Source organism: Bos indicus x Bos taurus, chromosome 6 (genome assembly GCF_003369695.1).
Source record: "Bos indicus x Bos taurus breed Angus x Brahman F1 hybrid chromosome 6, Bos_hybrid_MaternalHap_v2.0, whole genome shotgun sequence".
Lineage (NCBI taxonomy): Eukaryota > Metazoa > Chordata > Mammalia > Artiodactyla > Bovidae > Bos > Bos indicus x Bos taurus.
The window spans coordinates 36193298-36215830 of NC_040081.1; the positions used below are offsets into that span (position 1 = coordinate 36193298).

The following is a 22533-nucleotide window of genomic DNA, read 5'->3' on the forward strand; positions in this document are numbered from 1 at the left end:
GACTACAAGACCTGTGAGAGCAGGGGTTCTGAGTTTTTTGTTTTTTGTTTTACCTAACAGTAAACCTGGACCTCAGCATCTACCTGATGCAGAACATGTGGCCAGTTATCTGTCTAATGAGCCTGCCTGGTATTTTGATTCTGAATTTATTAGGTTTAAATTAAAAAAAAAAAAAAGCTGGAGTTGATGATTGATTTTGCTGGCCTGTCCCTACAATGGAAAAATACTGGCACTCTGGGATAATGGTCATGTTTCAAGCCAACTGTTGTTCTGGACTTTTTTTAAAGGCACTGAACCAAACAGTAAATGCTCTGGAGCTCAGATGTGTTGTGAAACTTCGTCCTTCTCTTCCGGGATATAAAGAACTTGCGGAGATAGAACTAATCCCCTTCTCCACTAAAGACTCAGTGCCTCTCGGTGTCCATCTCCTCACAGCCCCCAGGCAGGCCTCCGTGAAGGAGGTGGGGCTTGTGTGTCTTCCTTCTTTTCATTATATGGATTCAGGGTATGACAGTAATAGACTCCTTTAAAGACTCTCAGCTGTGTTCTAGTCTTCACCCTGCTGCCGCAGCAGGGGGCTGTGTGCCGTGGTACTTGTTGCTCCAAGTTGAGCACAGTCTCTCCTCCTGCCTGGACCATGGCAGTCAGCAGGCACTAGGCTCACAGCGTGTGTTGAGCCGCTCAGACGTGTCGGAATCTTTGCAACCTCATGGACTATAGCCCGCCAGGCTCCTCTGTCCATGGAATTTTCCAGGCAAGAATACTGTAGTGGGTTACCATGCCTTCCTCCAGGGGATCTTCCTGACCCAGGGATTGAACCCGACTCTCTTGCATGTCCTGCACTGGAAGGCTGATTCTTTACCATGTGCCGCCTGGGAAGCCCTAGATTCAAACCCAGCTCTGCTGAGACGGGCTCTGTGTCTCTAGGCCGCTTAGGTAACTCCCTGAGCCTCAGTGATTGGTCTGCATAATAGATGTCTGTTACAGTAGGTTGTCATGGAGACTAAGTGACATTACACACACACATATACCTGCAGGCTGTCTGGCACTGACTGAAGAAGCAGGGCAGAGTGGCTTTGTGGGGAGTTAGGTGGGACTCCTCCATAAATGACAGGTGTCTCTTCTGGTACAGTTATAGGTTCTGCCCTCTGCTGTCTACTTCTTATTAAATAATTTAATCAGGAAATATACATGCTTTAGCTCTTACCAATATGAATTTGAACAATTAATCCTTGGCCCTTTCTTTCATCATTCTTGCAGAGGAAGGAAGAACATTTCTGGACCTGGATTCTAGCATCTCACAGGTCAAGGGACATATGCTTCAGGAAGTTTGAGTGTCATTTATTCCTGGTCCCAGGTCAGGCTCTCTGCCTCTCTCTGGAACCTGATACTCCAGCCTCCTCAGGAGAATAGAATTCACTTGATATCTTGCCAATCCAAAAACCAGAGAGTGAACTTTTCATTCTTAACATCTGTTGTGTTGCCCTGGACCCTGAACTCACAAATAACATTTGGGCAACACTCTTCTTAAAAGAAAAATACAAGTACTCCCAGAGCTATACTGTCATTCCAAACCTTCGCTTTTTAGGTTTTAGCAGGTGCTTAGAGCCTGGTGGTTTTTTGCTGAGTCTGCAGATTCTGATATGAAAGAGCACCAACAGTCAAAATCACCGGCCAAAATAGTTATCTGCTGCCTCTGTACATTGTTTAACAAGGTGGTTTGCTTTAACGGGACACCCACAGCGTATGAAAAGCAAGAACATAGTCGTCTACACACCAGCACGTAATTCCCTGTGAATTATTATTAAAATGTGTCCCTTTCAACATGTAGGGCTCTCATCAGAAGACCACGTCCCAGAAGTACAGTACATGGCTGCAGCCCCCCATGACCCCTTGTGCAGACCCAGATGATGGTGTAGAGGGGAGAGCGTGGGTGGGTCCACAGAGCTTCTGGGTTCTCATTGGTGTATTTCAGTCTTGTCTTTTAGAAACTGGGGAACTAAGCAGACACTAAGCATATCGTGTTCAAATTTAAGTACAGATTCTAAAGCCACATATAAAGGGTATCATTTGTTTATCTGTTGGCTGGGCAGGTCTGATCTTTGCCCAGTCAGCCCACTGTTGTTGCCTGATAATAAAGGAGGGACAGTCACCGTTTTCTGACTCAATGGGACAAAAATGCAGCAGGTATAAAAATCCATCTCCTTTACCTTCTCCCACTGGTAGTCTTATGACTCATAGGTACCACCTCCACACACATTCAGAATATTTTTTTTTTACTGAGGAGATTCTGGGGCAGTGTAGTTTCCTGACTACTGTAATTTCTTGCTGCTGCTCAGAACAAGAAATCTCTGTGAACTCAATATGGGCAGAACTCTCAGCTTGGAGGCAGAATTTTTATCTCAAGATGAAAACAAGATTCTTTGTCTTAAGACGTCATCTGTATCTTAAGATGGCAATTCTTTATCTTAAGATAATCTTGGCCAAACTCTGTTAGGGGAAAATGCTATCCTATGACATCTTTGTTATGTCTTGTGGTTACTATGTTAAGGTCCTCCTTCGTGTCTTGCTTATTTGTTAATGTATAGAAAACTGGACTGGGAGTCAGTCCACCTGGGTTCTTGAACCAGCTCCGTTGCCTTGGGCAGATCATTCCTGAGAGCCCTCCAGTGTTTCGCTTTATCATATTAGAAAGTAAGACTCTTCTAACTTTAATATTCCGTGGTCCTAATGTTATTTCTTTCTTCAAGTTAGAAACTTCATTCTTTTTATCTTTCACCTTTGTTATACCCTTCAGCTAACAGCAACCAAATCAGTATTTCTGTAGAGAAGCTTTATATGAGGCTGAATGGAACGCCATCACAAAAGATAAATATGTTCACCTAATCAGGTGGTGGCTCAGATGGTAAAGCGTCTGTCTACAATGCGGGAGGCCTGGGTTCGATCCCTGGGTGGGGAAGATCCCCTGGAGAAGGAAATGGCAATCTACTCCAGTACTATTGCCTGGAAAATCCCCTGGACAGAGAAGCCTGGTAGGCTACAGTCCATGGGATCGAAAAGAGTCGGACACGACTGAGCGACTTCACTTTAATCAGGCTTTTGTGATTTCTGAGACTTGCCCTTACTTAAACATGGATAATATTGGCAGGTGTTCCCATTGTACTTTGATGTATTATCTGAGACTTATATAGCAACTAATCAGAATAGTAAGAGAACAGTAGATGAAGATTTCTTTGCATCAGAAAACAAAGATTTAGTGGAAGGTGCTGCTTTCAAATCCATTAGATCTACATACCTAGATTTTTATGTTGTCATGATTTGTGTACAAAAATACATTTTAGTCTTAACCCTATTTCTACACATTGAAAGCCATTCAGAAGTGCCCCTTAAATGAAAAACTAAATAATGACTTGAAGCAGGAAGAGTGAAATTACATTGAAAAAACGGTATACTGTATGCTTGGCCTAAGGGCATTTTCAAACAATTACGGATCGTGAAGATTTTCTAATCTGAATTCTACACTTTGCCTATCAAGAAACTGAGGCTCTGAGAACTTTACTGGCTCCTTCTAAGGCCTGTTACTGGTTTTAGTGGAATCCCTGAGCAGCTGATGACTGGAGAATAAGAGATGTCCACTTCTGAGCAGTTTTCCCATGGTCCACTTAATGTCAGCACCCCTTTTTGACAGTTCAGCCAAGGTGCTGCTTTGTTTCTCTTAACTGTTGGTTAGGTTTTGGCTCCACTCCCAACTCCAGCACCGATAATTACATGAGACTTGGCTTGATAATGGGTAAAAGTTGTATTGAGCTTCAGTATCACCATACCTTTGGCTTACGGCATTTATCGTGAAAATAATTCTAGTGTAAATCAAGTGGTATTCTTTCCAGACCTAAAGATCATTGATTTGTTGGTGTTTAGATAGATCTATCAAATGCCAACACTGGCTGACGGTATCATGGTGAGTTTTGACTCTTCGTAGTCAACAACTGGATTTTATCCGATCTCTCACAGGTGATTAGTTCTAAACATCATTACTTTTTTTAACTGTTATGTTGGAGTATAGCCAGTTAACGATGTTGTGATAGCTTCAGGTGGACCGCAAAGGGACTCCGCTCTGCATTTACATTTACATGTATCGGTTCTCACCAAACTCCCCTCCCATCCAGGCTGCCACATAATATTGAGCAGAGTTCTGAGGGTCATTAATTTTTAAAAGGAGCAATTCATAGAAAATCTAAATATCAGTGTTATAAGCCAAATATGGGCTTCCCAAGTAGTACTAGTGGTAAAAAGGCTGCCTGCCAATGCAGGAGATACAAGAGGTGTAGGTTCGATCCCTGGATCGGGAAGATCCCCTAGAGGAGGTCATGGCAACCCACTTCAGTAGTCTTTCCTGAAGAATCCCATGGACAGAGGAGCCTGGCGGGTTACAGTCCGTGGGGTCACAAATAGTCAGACACACCTGAGTGACTAAGCAGCACCAAAGCCAAATATTAATGTAAGCCAGCAATCCTCTTCATCTACTCTAACTAGAAAATTTAGTTTTCGAACAAAGAACTAGAAAATTGATTCTGTCGAATTTTCCATATCGGGCTAATTTTAGCAGTAAGTCTCCTTCCAAAGTCTCCTTTCACAATCCAAAAATGTTTCTGTGAAGCAACTGCAGTTGACCCTTGAAATAATGCAGGAGTTGGGAATTGTTCAACGCTCAGCATAGTTGACAATCTGAGTCTAACTCAGAGCCAGCCCTCTGTCTCCACGGTTTTGCCATATCCAACATTCTGAATCCATGGGTGCAACCATGTGGCAGATTGTGTAGTAATGCAGTATTTACTGTTGAAAAAATCTGCATATAAGTGGACCCATGCAGTTCAAACCCATGTTGTTCTAGAGTCAGATACAGTAATAGGATGCTATTCCTCAGTGAGGAAATGCTGGCTCCTTATTATTTTTATTTTTCATATGGCTTTTGGTCACTAAATATCTGTTATTTATCTTACACAGTAATATTTCACCACATGTCATATGTTGACAATTAGGATGTACCTTAATTTCATATGCAGTACATTTAGTGGGTACTTCTTGTATTAAAAAAAATTATTTCATGTGTTCCACTCCTAAATTTTGTCATTTTACATGTGAGATTATCCAAGTCATTTATTTCTATTCCTCACACTTATTTGTGGCTATTGTTCAACTTCTTGAAGTATAAGTACCGAAAAGAGCCTAAATTTTAATTATATATCTTGGTAATTTTCACAAGGTAGACAAATCCATGTAATCAACATCCTGATCAAGAAATTAAAAATGGCCAACCCTCTGAAAGCCCTTATCATGTCCCCTTCTAGTCAATACCATGACCTTCCACCCCACCAACAAAAACTTGACTTCTAACCTTATAGATTTGATTTGCTTATTTTTGAACTTTATATAACTAGGACCTTACAGTGTATATTCTTAGGTGTCTGGCTTGTTTTGCTTGGCTTTATTTTTGTGAGATTAATGCTGCATATAGCTGTATTCATTCATTTTCATGGCTGTGTAGTATTCAGTTTTGGAAACTTAAAATACTTACTCATTCTACCATTGTTGGGCATGTGGATGGTTTCCAGTTTGGTGGTGCTATAAATAGTGCTGCTCTGAACATTCTTATATGTGTCTTTTGGTAAACTTTAATCTGGGTTTGTTTGGTGTGTACTTAAGGACAGAATTGATGAGTCATGTGTTTAGTTTAGGAGATACTGCCAAATAGTTTTCCAAAGTGTTTCAGCCTTGCCAGTACTGAGAGAGAATTCCAGTTGCCCAGCATTATTTCTGACACTGGACACTGTCTTTCACATTAGCCATTTTGGTAGGTATGTTCTCGTAATACCTGTGGTTTGATCGTCACTCTTTTTTTTTTTTTTTTTGTATGAAATAGTTCTTATGGTCCCTTCAAACAGTCATACTTTATGAAATACCAAATGTAAAACTCCTTTTACTATGACAGATAGTAGAAGCAAGAAAATGCCACCTCTTGATATTTTGGTAACAGAAAAAGATAGAAATAAGTTATTATTATTGCTTATGGCAGAAAATGAAGCCACAAGATGACAGTAAATAAATACCACAAGATTGGCAGTATCCTATCTTGGCTTGTGAGATTTATCCAAGGTTCTCTTATTGTTGATCACTTTGAGAAAGGCAAATAAAAAACAGGTAGCAAAGTGTGATCAGTTCATGCATTATCCAGACTTGTCTTCAAAGTTGAAGGCCCATAAGAGAGATGGTCAGAGCTAATACTCTTGCCCTTCCTCATATCTGTAAGCCTTGCCTTATGTGTACAATGGAAATAAAATGCAGAAGAACAACAGCAAACTTGAAACAAAGATACGTCATCTCTTACTCCATTTTAGTAAATAAATGCATACTTACGAATTTGGCATACCTGTCTATATTTGAAATATTCTTTCACTCATCTTGCAGACATTTATGGGATATTTTTATCATGTCAGGCACTGAAATAGTTACCAGAACAGTTTACAGTTCTGGGGGCTGGAAGTCCAAGATTAAGGCGCTGGTGTCTGGTGAGGGCCCCCTTCCCAGTTCATAGCCAGCAATCTGTTCGCTGTCCTCACATGGCAGAAGGGATGAGGGAGCTCTCTGTGGTCTCTTTAATAAGGGCACTAATCCTGTTCATGAGGGCACCATCTTCATGACCTAATCACTCCCTGAAGACCTCACTTCCAAAAACCATCACATTGGGGATTCATTTTCAACTTATGAATTGGGAGTGGGGGCGTGCGGGGAGGTGAGTTGAACATAAACATTCCGTCCATAGCAAAGCATATGTGAATTATAAGATACACAAGGCTGTATTAGGTGACTCAAAGGAGAGAATGAGCAGGGCTCCCAGAATGGGGCGTGTCGGAAGAAGGCTGCACAGGGAGGGAGGTGGCTCTTGATGTGGAATTTACCAAATCGAAGAGCAGAGAGGAGGCCACTCCAGGACAAAGGGAGCTAGACAAGGAGGCGTGACACTCCCTAGTTTCCTTCCGGAGCTTGAGTTCTAATGGGGAGGAGGTGATGGGGCTTCAAATACTATGCCAGGGAGCCGGGCTTGATTTCTCCTCACTGTCTATTAGAGTCTGTCCTTTAAACATTTTTGGACCCTGAGCCAGATTTTAGGGACACAGAGATGAGTGAATCCACGTATTCTATCAGCATATATTCCTTGAAAGCCTGTTTGCTTGCATTTGTCCCTAAAAACAAAACACAGTTCCATAGAGAAGAGAGACATTTTTAAAAAATGATCACAGAACTGCAAGGTAAGTAGTATAATAGAAATATTAATACATGTTTTCTTCTTCCCAGGACCTAGAAAATAGTGAATCATCTGAAACTCTGAACCTTCCAGAATTTTAAATAGAAAACTAATAATTAATAAGAATCACAGTTTTGAGGAAAAGTAATACTTCTGAGGGAGTGATTTCAAGTGATTTGCAACCAAAGTAAATATTTTAAATTTTCATTGACTCATGGTTATCAGTTTAAATAAATTTTACAAGAGTGGGGAGTCTTCAGTTGAATCGCCTGTTCTTTCTCTCAGTCCACAGAATGCTCGGTCAGCATAGCCAACAGGAGTAGGTCTCTCAGCAATCCTGTTCTTGCCTTTCAGGTGAGCAAGAATGAGCGTCAGGTTATGAAGCCGCTGTATGACAGGTACCGCCTGGTCAAACAGATCCTATCCCGAGCCAGCACCATCCCCATCATTGTGAGTACTCCACGCCCAGTGGTTGACTTCCGGGCTATATTATTAGGGCACTAACTTGCCTTCTCACGAAATAACAGTCTTTCGTAGTTGAACCTGCCATTAATATCAGTGGCCCCTAAACTTGAGGGATGAAAAATTTATCAAAGACTTCTGAGGTGACATTTGCCAAAAATGAGCGAATCTGAAGCTGACAGTTTGTTCCCCTCTTGGGTGCACAAGCTTTGGCCGTATGCTTCTGTCTGACACGTGCTGGGTCAGCGTCCCCATACTTCCCTTAGAGACAGAGCATCCGGGAAATGGTGTGCTTCGCCCAGGGGCCACTCCACACAGAGTGCCTCTCTGGTCGTAGGGGCCTCGGTTAGTGTTCTTCGCTCTGCCTCCAAGACGGAGATCCGCCCTGCTGGAGTCATACCCGGGGAGAAATCCTGTAAGGAACTCAAGAGAGGGAACTGCTTCTTTTTGGAGATGTAGGAAAGAGTGAGGTAAAGAAAAGGGAGGGCCACCATCCTTGGACTTCGCTGCTTTTGGCCTCTGAATTGGGATTTTGTCAAGAGTAAGGAGCAGTGACTGGCCCTCAGTTCTGGGAAAAAGCCTTTCGGGCACTGGCCAGCTTGCCCCATCCCTCATGCCAGCCCAGCTGCGGGGGTAGTGGTCGTGCCCTTTCCAGCTCGTGGGGGACCTCTGCCTTGGTTTCAGTGCGCTCATCTCCTGGGACCCTGGGGGCTTCCTCTGTTGGCCTTTAGACTTTCTAGCCAGCAGACACGGCCTCGCTTTTATGTTGTTGCTGAAATGCATATTCTTTTTAGCTGCTGCTCTTCTATTCCTGCTTTATATCTTCTTGTTTATTTCCAGGCCCAAGATGTGGTCCTTATATGTCTTATAATAGTGTATTTGTTCAGACAAACAGAGGAGGGTTCAGGGTCTTCAGTCAGGTGTGTTTGAAGAAAGCTACCTTTCTAGAAATTTCCTGCAGAATATATCAGTAAACTAACCAACAAAAGGATTAAATTTAAGGAACCCTTTTCATTCTCCAGTCAGGAGCCCTTAGTAGCCTGAAATAGGGTGAATATACAGCCTGTGTCTGTAACCTTTTGCATCACTTGATGAGCGTGCATTGTTATTTGTTGTTCTGGAAGTTATGGTCACCAGGAGGAAAGAGGGAGGAGGCAGGAATTTTTCTGTGTGTTTGGTTAACATACTTGCATGCCATCCTTGCTCCTGTGTGGCCTCTGTGGTTGGTGGGGTGGGCGGGCAGGCTCTGCAGTAAAGCAGCCAGTTGGACGAGAACTTTGGTTTGTTTCTGGTTTTCTGCCATGTAACCTGCCTATTAACACCTGTCGCAGGGTTCCCCCTCCAGCAAGCGGAGAAGCCCTTTGCTGCAGCCAATTATCGAGGGCGAAACTGCTTCCTTCTTCAAGGAGATAAAGGTGAAGACCTCCAGCTGCTAACCGCGTGCTACACCTGCCCCAGTGTCCCCCACGTCCCTCCCGGGGACGGAAAGGCGCTGTGATTGCGCCCCCTGGTGACGGCTTCCTGCAACCTCCCCTAAAACTCAGTAGCTGCTTCTAACCAACTTCAAACAGTCCTCTTTATGTTTTAGGCCAGCTGATCTCCTTCGTTTCATTTCATTCCCTCACTGTTTTGTACGTTGCTGTTTGTTTGCTTTTTACTTTGCTTGTGGGGATCTGTCTTGTTTTACAATGTTTTTCGTTTTGTTTCCCCTTGGAGGAATGGATTTTCTGTACTCTGAAATTTTGTCAAAATAACTATTGGATAACTTTCTTTTTAAAAAAAAAATCTCATTTACTGAGTTTATAGAAAAAAACAAAATTAACAGAGGCAATATATGTAGCATGTGATAAAAAATAATGATTTTATAGACAAAAAACTTACTTTTCTTTGACAGATTTGCGGGTATAGTTTTACCCACTCTCCTCCTTCCTCTTGCCTTCCCCCTGGCACATTTCGCCCTTGGTGCTAATTTCATAATCTGTTCTTGATCTGTGAATATAGGCTTGTGACAAGCAGTCGACTAGAACATACTCTCTGATCTTTTCCCCAGCAGTAATCAAAGATTGTATGCACATAAACCTTGTCCTCAGTGGCTACTTTTTGCTCGAATGGGGGTACCCTCTGTGTCCAGAGAGTTGTAGAGACCTAACTGGCCCGGACTAGAATCAACCTCTTTCGTATTTTTGTTTCTAGACAATTGAACACACTGACTGCCATACACAGGGCTCTAGAGATGAAAAGACAAAGATTTTTTTAAAAATCAGTGATTGTTTTTTTAGCAGGTAAGTCAGAAGGGGGAGTAAAACTCCAAGGAGAAGTGAGTTTTACGAGTTTCACTTTTGTCATATTTCTGTGGCAGCCTCAATCCTGGGGTGTCATTTATTTAATGAACTTAGAAATAATTATTTCAAAATGTGGGGGCCTTGTTCCCATAAGAACCACTCCATTTTCTTGCCTGGTTCTTCCGCTGTATTTGAGGTAGGGAGCCAGAAGCTACAAAGCCGTCCCTTCTCTTTACTCTGTTCTTTTTTTACCTCTCAGGGAGCTTAACTACCTCATAGCCCTCACTTTAAGGTGTTAGACAATGATTGTGCTCCCTATCCATATTCTCTTCAACAGAACTTGTTTATAAAAAATTCTGTAAATGTGAAATTTAGGCAGATTTGCTCCATTGTATCTTCAAAATTAGAGCCATTTTCTCACAATAAGACTTGATGTTAATGAAATAAGACAAATTTTGTCTAGCTGATCGTTTCACACAAGAATTAAATCACCATAATTGAGGAAATGGGGGTGATTGTGTGTGTGAAAACCAGCATATTTCTCTTAGAAGCTTGAGCTAAACTGTTCCTAGATAAAAATGTGTTCTTTAACACATCCAAAATATGACACTTAATAATTACCTCATGAAACAAATGGTGGATAAATGAATTAAGCTCTTTTTAAAAGAGGATGTCCTTCCAAATCTTGTCCCTGAGCTCGGTTGATTTTTTTCACAACTATGTTTTGGCCATGGCTCTTCTACTGGCCCTCATGATGGTCACAATTTCCGATAATTGTGAAATGATTACATTGTTCTTGAAAATCGTGTTGTCCTTCAGTTCATTTTGTCCCAGTTGGCCATGTTTATCAGCATGAATTTGGATTGTATTAATTCTCAGCAGTTCTGATGCATTTTAGGATTTGGTGTTTGTATGTGCAGAGAAGATTTATCTAAACTGTTTGAAAACTGTCCCTGGTTTTAAATGTTTATGGGAAGACACCAGCTGTGTGTAAAATAGCTAAAAACTAAGTAGTTTTTATAACTACCATTTTTTTAAATGCTCAAAAACAATATAGTAATTATACAATGTGTAATTTTAGAGTGTATACGTTTAATAACTATAAAATGTCATAATTAATGAAAATCATTATTATTGTGTGACTTTCTGCTTAGGGGCTTAGTTTGACCTCCAGAGCAGTGTGGACTAAGCTTACAGCTTCTTCCCGAGAGCACGTCCATATTTGTAGCCACTGGCCCTGCTCACTCCCAGCAACACCCTGTGAACACTCTTCCTCCAGGTTCTTCCTCTTTCTCGGGTGACCTGGGCTCCAGACCTTCCCAGTCCTATAGCTCTGCTCTCTACACACACACACCAGTCTATCTGTATCCCTCTTAAAAACGGATACCCAGAACTGAATATTATTCCAGTGGTTTAGCAGGACAGTGGACCAAGGACTAACCCTGACCTCGATCTAGATGACTAAGGCTCTTCAGTTCTCCAGGTCTATGCCTACGTGACTGTCAGCATGCATGAGTTCATCTTAGTCTTTCTAGGGCAGGGTGTCTCAACCTCAGTACTATAAACATTTGTCCCAGATAACTCACGGTTGTGGGGGATCTGGCCTCCCCCACTCCAGTATAACAACCAGCAATGCCTCCAGACTTTGCCAAAGGTCCCAGAGGGGGCAAACCTGCTCCCAGTTGAAAGCCATGGCCTGTGGTCCCATCTCCTTTTCCAAGGATTACTTAGTGTCCATGTGTCCAGATTTTTTATTTTGTAATCTAATTATAGGACCTTGAAGTTTTCCAATTTCTTACTTTTCATTCTTCTATCCCAGACTTATGAAATAGATTACGTCTAGGTTTTATATTGGAGAAGGAAATGGCAACCCACTCCAGTATTCTCTCCTGGGAAATCCCATGGACAGAGGAGCCTGGCAGGCTACAGTCCATGAGGCCGCAAAGAGTCGGACACGACTGAACGACTTCACTTTCACTCTTCACCTTCATGCATTGGAGAAGGAAATGGCAACCCACTCCAGTGTTCTTGCCTGGAGAATCCCAGGGTCGGTGGAGCCTGGTGGGCTGCAGTCTATGGGGTCGCACAGAGTCGGACACGACTGAAGCGACTTAGCAGCAGCAGCAGGTTTTATATTCTAACACACTTACCCACTGTGTCATCTACACATTTAGTGACTATATTTGGTGCCGTATCCAAGTGGTTGACAAATACTGAAAAGGCTGGGTCAAGTACAGCCTCCTGGCTCGAGGCTTCCCTGCAGATTTACGTCAACATTGCAGCGACACTCTGCATAAATGTTCACAGTCAGCTTTCCTTTCACAGTCATTGTCCCTCATTCTTTACTGAAATCCAGATATCCTGCCAATCCTATCAAAAAAGGGAAAATGGCTAGCTTTCCTGATTTGTGTTCAAGAAACCAGTGTTAGTCACTGTTGAGCACTGATTGTTTTTCAGTTGCTCATGTGTTATCTAGATGTTGATACCTTCTAGAATCTACTCAGTATCCACAGCAACCTGATGGTCTTATAATCTGAAGATGTGTTTTGCTGTTTCTTTTGTCCTGTGTTTTCCACAGCTTACTGAGAACAGCTTTGTGTAGCTTTGTCTCCGAAAACGTTGATTCTCCCTTCTGTGCAGGGTGTAGTTTCCGTTTGTTGAGTTCTCTCAAGACCTTGGGATCTGATTGGTAAAGCTTGGACCCCTGACTTCATTTCTTATCTGTCTCGGGCAGTGCCAACCAGGGTTCGATCCCTGGGTTGGGAAGTTCCTCTGGAGAAGGGAATGTCAATCCACTCCAGTATTTGTGCCTGGAGAATCCCATGGACAGAGAAGCCTGGTGGGCTACAGTCTGTAGGGTCGCAAAGAGTCAGACACGACTGAGCGACTAACGCACATAACACACACACACACACACACACACACACACACACACGGGCTTTTGTATACTCTTTGTTTAAAAGACTTTTTTTTAATGTGGACCATTTTTAAAGTTTTTATTGAATTTGTTACAATATTGTTTCTGGGTTTTGTTTTTTTTTTTTTTTTTTTAAGTATGTTTTGGTTTCTTGGCCACAAGGGGTGTGGGACCTTCACTCCCTGACCAGGGATCGAACCCGCACCCTCTGCATTGGAAGGTAAAATCTTAACCACTGGACTGCCAAGGAATTCCCTAATATACTCTTAATAGAAATTTGTATTTCTCATTTAAAGCTGAATTACTGAAATAACAGGCATTTATTGAACACCTAATACAGGCAGACATTGGCCGAGTTCAGCGACAGCAGTGAAAGATCCCAGACCCCACCGGGTTCCCCCCAACCAGGGAAGGGCGGGAAGAGGCCGGTGGCGCTGCCCACGGGCCAGGTGCCCCACGCGATTGTCTCAACTGTTATAAAACAATGCAGATGGGACCTGCCACTTCCTTACAAAAAAAGAGAAACTTCTCGACTGTTGATGGAAAAGCCACTTTTACCCTTTAAATTTTAAAACGATTTTCATTTTGAGAAACTAATAATGAAGCTCTTACTTCCATGGATCAAGAAAAGAGACTGAAGATCCGAAGTGACAGCAGAAAGAATCTAGGAAGGCCACCTAGTTTTTTCCAACTTTACCTTCGTGTCTTCATAACAGTAGTTTCATTGTAGCTGTGTGATAGTCCTTTTCTTTTGCCTGTTTGTTTATTCATTCACATGATTTCAGAGGCACCACCATAAACGTACCAAACTCTGTGATAAGAGAATCAGCACACACAGTTTGAATCGTGTACTTTGCCATGAGCAGTGGCTCCTCCCGAAGCCACTCGGTTTACCTAACAACTGATGTTGTGACCCTGTTGTTCATGTAGCTGAATGCCTAACCAATTTTTTAATTTCTTAAGATACTCTTTTCTGGTCTGACTGTACATTTTGACAGTGAATTATTTCCTTTAAGAGCTTTCTTTCAGACTCTGACATCATTTCTTAGATTCACGTAGCTTCAAATTGACACCAACATATTGTCGTTTGACCTCATTATTTTTCTAACCACATTTTTATCAAGGTAGAGAATATCACATTTTTCTTAGAGTCTTGGATGCTGAAAAATACAGCTGTGGCCCTTAGAAATTCTTTGAAAAAGAAATGTTTCATGAGTCCAGTAATGGAAAGATAAATATTTTGATCTTCTCAAAAGTTTCCTAAAATTTTATCAAGCAACCACAAATACTTCATAACCTCACCTTTTATATAGAAAGGATGCATTGTTGAATCTCTGAAATTCTTCATAGCTTAATAAAAATAATTCTGAGACACATAAGTAGTGAAATCTTTAAAGCACGGATTTCTGGTGGTGAATTTTATTATGTATTGTCACAATGCTGAGAATTTTTAGATTCATTTGCTTCGTTTGCTTTTGGGTATAAATTCTGATGATTTTTTTCCTTCCTACCCTCGGCCTTGACAACTGTTAATTGTACTGTATACTAATTTTTGATAGTTTTTTCCCCCTATTGAGAAGCTGTGTTTAGTGTTTGTCTTAATTTCTGTGTGTATATAGATATTCAATAACATATCCATCATGTGCATACGTGTTGCTAAACATAGATATGTAGAAGAAACTGTATGGGGTCTGGATAATTAAATGACTATGAGATGATACTAGTAATGAAAGAGGGCCTAAAAAAGTAACCAGATTTTTATTAGGGTTGCTGTGTATCTCCAGGAAGAAGAGGAGGGTTCAGAAGACGATAACTACACGAAGCCAGACTTCATGGTCACCCTGAAAACTGATTTCAGCGCGCGTTGCTTTCTGGACCAATTTGAAGATGACGCTGATGGTTTTATTTCCCCAATGGATGATAAAATACCGTCAAAATGCAGCCAGGACACCGGACTTTCAAATCTCCATGCTGCTTCCATGTATGTTGCTTTGGTGGTGTTATTAGAATGTCATGATGAAAATAATTTTCTGAAATACTGTTTTACCCTTTGTACTTAATGGCAAAACACAAATGACTTGCCTAGGATGTATCTCTATGGATAAAACAGAGTTTGTTTTAACTCCTGGCTCAGTGTTTTTAGAAGCTTCATCCCATGTTGTCTGAGGGAGCATCTGAGATCTTGCTTAAACAAGGGGAAGGCCTCTTGTAAGGGACCTGTCTCTGTGTGTCACAGCTCGCCATTTAATACACTGAGTACAGATGACATTTCTTTCTTCCAAAGCAAAACATAACAGAGTGCCCTGGGATTTCACATGCTTGAAGAATTTACAAGTAGCAGAAGCTTTGGCCTCCATTTCTGCTCCCTCGACAGTTCCTGCATTTATATGCTTTTCCCATTCTCTACAACCCCTATCTCGTTGCACAATCACAATATTTCTTAACAATTCAGATTTAACTCAATTTTCTTGAACTTTTTCTGCCCCTCTTAGACCAGAACTCTTGGAACACCTTCAGGAAATGAGAGAAGAAAAGAAAAGGATTCGAAAGAAACTTCGTGATTTTGAAGACAATTTTTTCAGACAGAATGGAAGGTCAGCACATGTATCTTTCTTCCCCTCCTCCTCCTCACATGCAGCCCTCTTTTTTCTCTGTCACATCTGTGCAAAGCCTCCCACCTGAGAGCCACCCTCCCTGCATCCTGTATCCTGGCCCTTGGCTGTGTGCCCAGGGCTCCTTCGAGGTTTACTGTGAGATGGTGAGGTGTGTGTGGTCCTTCAGGAGGAAATGCTCCTTGGCGAACATCCAAGACTGATACAGATTCAGCTGATGTTTCTAAAACTAACCTGTCACATCAAATTCTAATCTAAGAGGAGCAGCGTAAAGCTAAGTTTCTAGTGAACAGCACTGGTTTTGATTTCTGGTGGTGTTTTTTTAACCTTAATAAACTTGAAGGAGGAATAAGGAAAAGGGGTACTCTAGATCTTGCTGGTTTTTAAGCTCATTTTAAAAGCAAAGTTGTCAAGTCATGAGAAATAACACCAGAAGCAGGAAGGCGGCCTGATTGATAGGGTACCAGTGAGTTTTAAGACATAATGTTATCGTCGTCATAGAGCCTTATGCTGCGGAATAGTCTTCTGTGTTTGCAAGTGACCACATGCAGAATGTGCTACTCAGGTCACAGCAGAAGACAGGGTAGAACAGAGAATAGGTTTCCTTCTCTTATACTGGAGCTGAGTTTATCATTTTAAAATGTTTTATTTTAATCCAAATTATTTAAACAGTATAAATACAGTTTCTCTTTAAGTCCCCTTTCATAATTCTCAAAAGAATTGGAAAATAAAAATACCATAAAAATTAACTTTAACATTTAAAATTTAGTATATTTCTGTTGATTTTCATTATTGTATAAATTTATTTTAGGATTTCTGACTTGGATCTGTCCTATAATGACTTTTCAATGAATTTTTATACCTAAATATCTGCTTTTCTTTTTCCGTGAATTGTAGGATATTTTTAAAAACGTAGATAAAATAAATAATATTCAAAATAATAATGCATGCATGCATGCCATATTGCTCAGTCATTTTTTGCAATTTCACTCTTTGCAGCTCCTCTCTGTCTATGGGATTTCCCAGTCAGGAATACTGGAGTGGGTTGCCATTTTCTTCTCCAGGGGATCGTCCCAACCCAGGGATCAAACCTATGTCTCCTGTGTCTCCTGTCGCATTTCGAGCAAATTCTTTACCCACTGAGCCATTGGGAAAGTCCCAAAATAATATTCTAACACCAAAGACAAACCAAAGGATTAACATTTTGATTTGTTTCATTCCAGTCTTCTTTCCAAGCGTATTTTTGGTTTGTCTGTTTTATTTTTTCCCATATATTTATAATTGTGTTATGCACAGACATCCTATAATTATGTAACTTGCACATGTTTTAAGAAAATAGAATTGATGGGAATCAATAACTATCATACAAGTTTAGAACCATCAGGGACTTCAGATTTCAGGGTGTGATTCACATCTGACACGAATGAAGCCTCTCAAAGGGCACGTCTGGGGTTGGGGTCACACACCCCCTTCCTTTCCCTGCCCTCTTCTTGGAGTCATCCAGGATCCTTCCTTGAGCAGGCAGAACAGAAATAAAATCAGTTCACTGAGCAAAATTAAATGAACCCCAAGCTATCCCCGTTTCCCATTTTTTGCTCTTGAATAAGAAGGAAAGGAAGCCTGGTGTTTGAATGTTTGACGTGTACATTTCCAAGTGAGATGAGAAGCAGAGCAGCACCACAGTGGCTGAGGATGTGGGAACAGCAGCGCTTCTTCAGGTCCTCCTGCGGGTTGTATTAATATTAGATCCAGATTCACGAGCACAGCGCACACCCTGTAATCAGCTCTCAATTATAGTCCTTGTGCATATAAACGTATACATAGAAAATTACTCAGTAAATTTTAAAGGCTTATTAGTGTTCTCTGATCCAATTGCTGAATTCCAAGGCTGATTTTTATAATAAGTAGGAGTATTAACTATTTTTTTAAACCCTGTAAATTGAGTATACCAATTGCTAATTAGAAATTGAGTGGTTCATTAGGTGAAGTATATAAAAATGAGAAAGCATTAAGTATAAATAAAGGCTTTCAGTATATGGAGACTCTTGGTGTGAATTTACATGTAGCCATAACAGAGAGAGTTTCTACATTTCTTAGTCCATCCTGTCTGTCTTCAAGATGCCGGAGTAACTCTAAAACTCAGTTGCATGGTGCCATTTGCGGACACTGTCTTTCACTGCTTGTCTAAACACAGCTCCAGTCTTGATACCAATGATGCTTGGCAACGCTGATTCTGTGGGGCGATAAACTGCAAATTTCCACATGATGATAACTCACCCAATGAACAGTATCCTCTAGGAGAGACACTGCCTGATCATTAGCCCCTTTTCTCTTTGTTTCCATTAGAAATGTCCAGAAGGAAGACCGCACTCCAATGGCTGAAGAATACAACGAGTATAAGCACATTAAGGCAAAACTGAGGCTCTTGGAGGTGCTCATCAGCAAGAGAGACACTGATTCCAAGTCCATGTGAGGAGTCAGCCCCATCCGAGCAAGGGGGTGGGGGGAATGCAGGGGAATGTCCCCCCTCCCTCCCCTCCCCCCCACCTCTCCTGGTAAGTAGCAGCTGGGCAGAAACTGGAAGGCAGCCTTGGAGCTGGACCTGCGCCCTCCTGCCTGCAGGCCCTGGGGGTCAGCCCGTTTCCATTGCCTGCCTTGGAAACCATCTAGGTGGAAGGAGGCCACCTACCCCCATGCCAAAATTTTGCAAGGGAATATCAAGATCTCTGCATACCTGTGTGCACACAGACACACACATACGCTGCAGTGGAAGCTTGCTGACACTGGCAGCGGTGAATCACTACATGAAGACACACTCGTCTACAGAGGATGTACACTGTTCTTCTGGGATAACTGAGCAACAGCATCCTCTGTCTAACTGTGACAATAACAAGCTCAGGACTTCACTCTGGAGAGCGAACTTGCTGCGCACATTCGTGTTCTCTGTGGATCCCATCCAGTGGGAGCCTGCATCGGAGCCCTGTTTGCTGCCTCGGCCATTCTTGTGACCTTTCCACGGAGCCACGCCTTTCCCCACTTGTGTGAATTGCTTCTCCTTCAACTCTCGGGTAGATGGAAGCTGCACCTGCCTGGGAGAGCAGTGCAGCCCTCTATCTGATGTTGTGTTTCTTCGAGATGTCCTCAGATGACAGAGAACTGATCCCTGACTAGGGCTGGACCATCAGCAGAGGACAGATGGGATAGAGAAGTAGCTAATATCCGTGCTGGTGTTTCAGTTAGGCAGCAGTGAAGAGAATTTTTTCCTGAAGGTTGACTACACTTATCAGCTTCAGAATTTATGATCGAACACTTAAGCAAGGGGAAGGCCACTGGTCTATTTGGTTTGGTTTTGGCTCTAGCTAGACAAAAGGGTCTTGCTTAATTCCTAGGTTAAGTGTAGAGGATCATGAGAGAGAAAGAGCCTGTATTTTAAGCCTTCTGTGTACTTACCAGAGTTTAATTTTTTTTTTTAAGTAAACCTGCACTAAAAGTCTTCTCTAACTGAAGGATAAGTGTAGCCCTCAGAGCACAGCTCAAGGCAGAACCTAAATCACACTGTTTTGAAGATCCTGTATAAAGAGAAAATAATGGTGTGTGGCCAGTTACAATGATAGTTTCTTCAAAGATGGTGTTGCAGAGCTATCTGTATTAGACATTTTGGAGGGACCAGGGAATTTAAGACAGCAAATCATCCATCACCTCAGTGTGCTGATGTTATCTGGTGATTGGTTAGTACTTTTTGACCTTCTGTGTCTGCACTAAAGAAAATGAGTTCTGGTTCTGCCTGTATACCCTAGCCCACCTCTGTGCTCTGGGAGGCTGAGCACAGTATCTGCCCACCAGCCACTGGTTGCCAAGAGAAGGTGTTTCTGCAGCTCTGCCTTTTGAAGATAATAGTGCAGGGTGAACAAGACAGCAAAGGGTACCATTCTGTTTTCTTTAATAATAATAACGGAGAAAAGTCTTCCTGATCAGTTTGTCACTTTCCAAAGTGGGTTCTTGAGAAACTGGTCAGATCAGGTTTGTAGCAGCATTTTCCATTTTGAGGTAGTGGCTCTCTGTTGGTTAAAAATTGTTCAAGTTAGGAGTAGGGGGAAATAGCTTTAAGTTTGCTCTTTCATCTTCTAGAAGCACGAGCTGTTTGTTGAAAGCACCCTGGTTTAATCCACACACTTAAAGACGGTACGTAATCCTACAATGTAGTTCGTTTGGTATTCTCTGCTCTACTGTTTACACTGCAGATTGCTGTAGTTTCAAGGAGTTATATTATAAATGAAATGACGCACTTTAGGATGTTTTCTATTTTTGAAATCTGAACATGAATCATTCACATGACCAAAAATTGTATTTTTTAAAGAAATACATGTCTAGTTTGTCCTTTTTAAGTAATTACTCTCTCAAATAAGCTATAATATAAATCACATCATTACCAGTTAACTTTCAAAGCACATCTGTCTAAGTATTGTTTTGAAAATACTAATATGCTACAACACTTTCAAAGAGAGAAGGCTATATAAATGAGAAGTTACGAAATGTTTTGCAATCTGTTGTTTCTGCCAAAGGTAAATAAGTAAAAGATTTAGTCAGGAATCCCCTTTGAAATTTGTATGATTGAATAAAAGTATACACCAAGTTATAGTAAAATAAATCGCGTATGCAATGTCGTCTTTTCCTTTGTAGTTTATAATACGCTTCCTAGAACGGTGCCCAAATTACGGGAGGGGAGTCCTGTTTTCACTAGATTCTAGCTGAAGACACGTTAGTCAGTAGGTTCTGGCTCTGCCAGAAGTGCTGGGGCAAATTTGTTTCCACAGCAACCATTTCTGCAGCCTAGAGTCTCAAGGCCCTAGAGGCAGTGTCTTAATTGGCTTCATACAGAGTACACTGGACCACAGTTTTTCCTTTGCTCTCTCGGGAATGCATATGTGTATTTACTAACACATGCCAACAAAATAAATGTCAAGGGTTATTTAATAACAAGGATAAGTAAAAATAAAGCATGAATAAACTTAATAGTACGATTATAAGAATTAGAGATAGCAGAGACTTATAATTTTCCAAGCATTTGCTTTTATTGTTTTAGTCTCGCGTAAACCTTGAAACAGATGTTTATATGGGCTATGGTATCATCACTGCATTTCGTCTTTGAAGCATTGAGGTTGATCTTACTTTTTGACAGGTATGTGCAAGGCTTAGGATAATGGCCTGCTGTGAAGTGTTTCACAACAGGCAGAATTTGTTTCATGCCAGTACAAGAAAGTCTGCACCAGCTCACTAATCTCTGATTCAGGTCAAATTTCTCTGAAAGACCAAATCACATTTCAAACTGGAGAATTTTTTTTTTTTTAACTTGTTAGCTGTAATTCATTGTGAGCTAATAATTAGATTTCTTTGCTTTGGTTGCCCGTTTGAAGTCCAATGATTATTATTCAGTGGCAAGGCAGGGATGAGCAGTGCCTCTGTTTGTAATATCAGTGTGATTGTGTTTTGTCTCATCCTGACGCAACACTTACGTGTGGCAGAAGAGTCTGAGGCAGGGTGTGCCTGCTCCCAGGTGTGGCATTTCTAGGCCAGGACAAATGCTTCAGGGCTGTGCTTGTATCATAAACATGGACTGTGGCCAGCCACCTTGGAGCCCTGAGGGCTGGGCATCTATTAATGTGGTTGAGCTTAGAATTCCTCTTAAAGTGACTATTAAGGTCTATTATCAGAATTGAAGGGCAGCTGTAGTGCCAATTAAGTTTATTCTTTCAGGAGCTGCCTAGTTCTCAGTAGGCATAATTGGACCCTCTTTCCTGAACTGATCATAGGTTTACAAGAAAGATCAAAATTTAAAGTTCGTTGATTAATTTTTTAAGAGCTCTTAACCTGATTATGAAGATACCATCTCTCCTAAGGGTATATTTTTTAAGCATTTATACTTTATTATCTTTGGTGGTATATTTATAGCTGAATGCCATAAATGCTTAACTGCTTTGTGAAAATCTGATTGTAGTCTAAATTGGCTTTGATCTCAAGACAAGTATTCCTGAATATTGCTTCCCGAGGATTTTTCTTTTGAGAAGAGAGGTGGTTTCTGCACCAAGACCAACACCTCTGTGATATTCTTTCATAATATCCATTTGGTTAAACCAATAGGTTGGGACAAAACTAGACTAAAACGCTGAAGTAGTTTCCTCAGAAACCCATGGGTTTAGCAGAAACCAGAATGTGCTTTCTTTTCCTTTGATTAATTCCCTTCCTTTATATTTTTTTCCCCACATGATCCTCAAATTCTACTGAAGAGTACCTTTTGTCAAAACATAGGCTAAACATATTTTCAAATCTGTAGGTACTGAACTTGTGCATCCTGGCACTTCTTCACAGGGTGGCTGACTCGGCAAGCCCCAAAGATGGGTGTTCTACATGTCAGCCACTGCACTGGGGCATTAGTGACTTTCCTGAGTAGAGGTCACTGCCCTTGGGGGCATATATGCTCCTCCCCCATGATCCTTCATAACAGAAGTATGTGGATACGCCGGGGTCAATTAACAGGTCCACACAGATATGTATCAAAATGAAATGTGTACATCTACAACTTCATATTGCTATGAAACTGCACTTATGTCTCTAGAGGATCTCATTTGGCCTGGAATCCAGCCAATCTGATCACACGCGCAGCTCAAGAAATCAGTTTGGCAGATCTGACTCTCAGTCTGAAAGCATCTATATGATCATGAAAATCTCCACGAGTGGATACAATTTTAGTAAATAACATGGGCCCAGAACAATGTTTACATGACATGTAAGCAGAAAGTCTTTGAAATTACCGTTGTTCCTTTTTTAAAATGTAAACTGAATGAAAAGATGTTATGTACATTTTTAAAGTACATGACTGTATTTTGTATAAACATAAATAAAATATTTTTAATTGTGAGAGTTCCGAATTTTTTGACAGCGAACCGTCCTGTGGGGTGT

The 22533-nt window shown here is 41.3% G+C and overlaps 1 protein-coding gene across 9 annotated transcripts in view; it reads left to right on the forward strand.

Moving 5' to 3' along the window:
• The window catches only part of FAM13A (family with sequence similarity 13 member A), a 331522-nt gene extending 311282 nt beyond the window's left edge, over positions 1 to 20240 (forward strand). For all 9 annotated transcript variants that reach the window (XM_027544081.1, XM_027544078.1, XM_027544079.1 and 6 more), the window contains 5 exons: positions 7658 to 7753; positions 9097 to 9180; positions 14749 to 14945; positions 15457 to 15558; positions 17923 to 20240. In XM_027544081.1, the coding sequence (XP_027399882.1) occupies positions 7658 to 7753; positions 9097 to 9180; positions 14749 to 14945; positions 15457 to 15558; positions 17923 to 18049 (606 nt within the window). In that variant the 3' untranslated portion in view covers positions 18050 to 20240. The remainder of the gene's footprint in view (positions 1 to 7657; positions 7754 to 9096; positions 9181 to 14748; positions 14946 to 15456; positions 15559 to 17922) is intronic.
• Positions 20241 to 22533: the final 2293 nt, after the last annotated feature.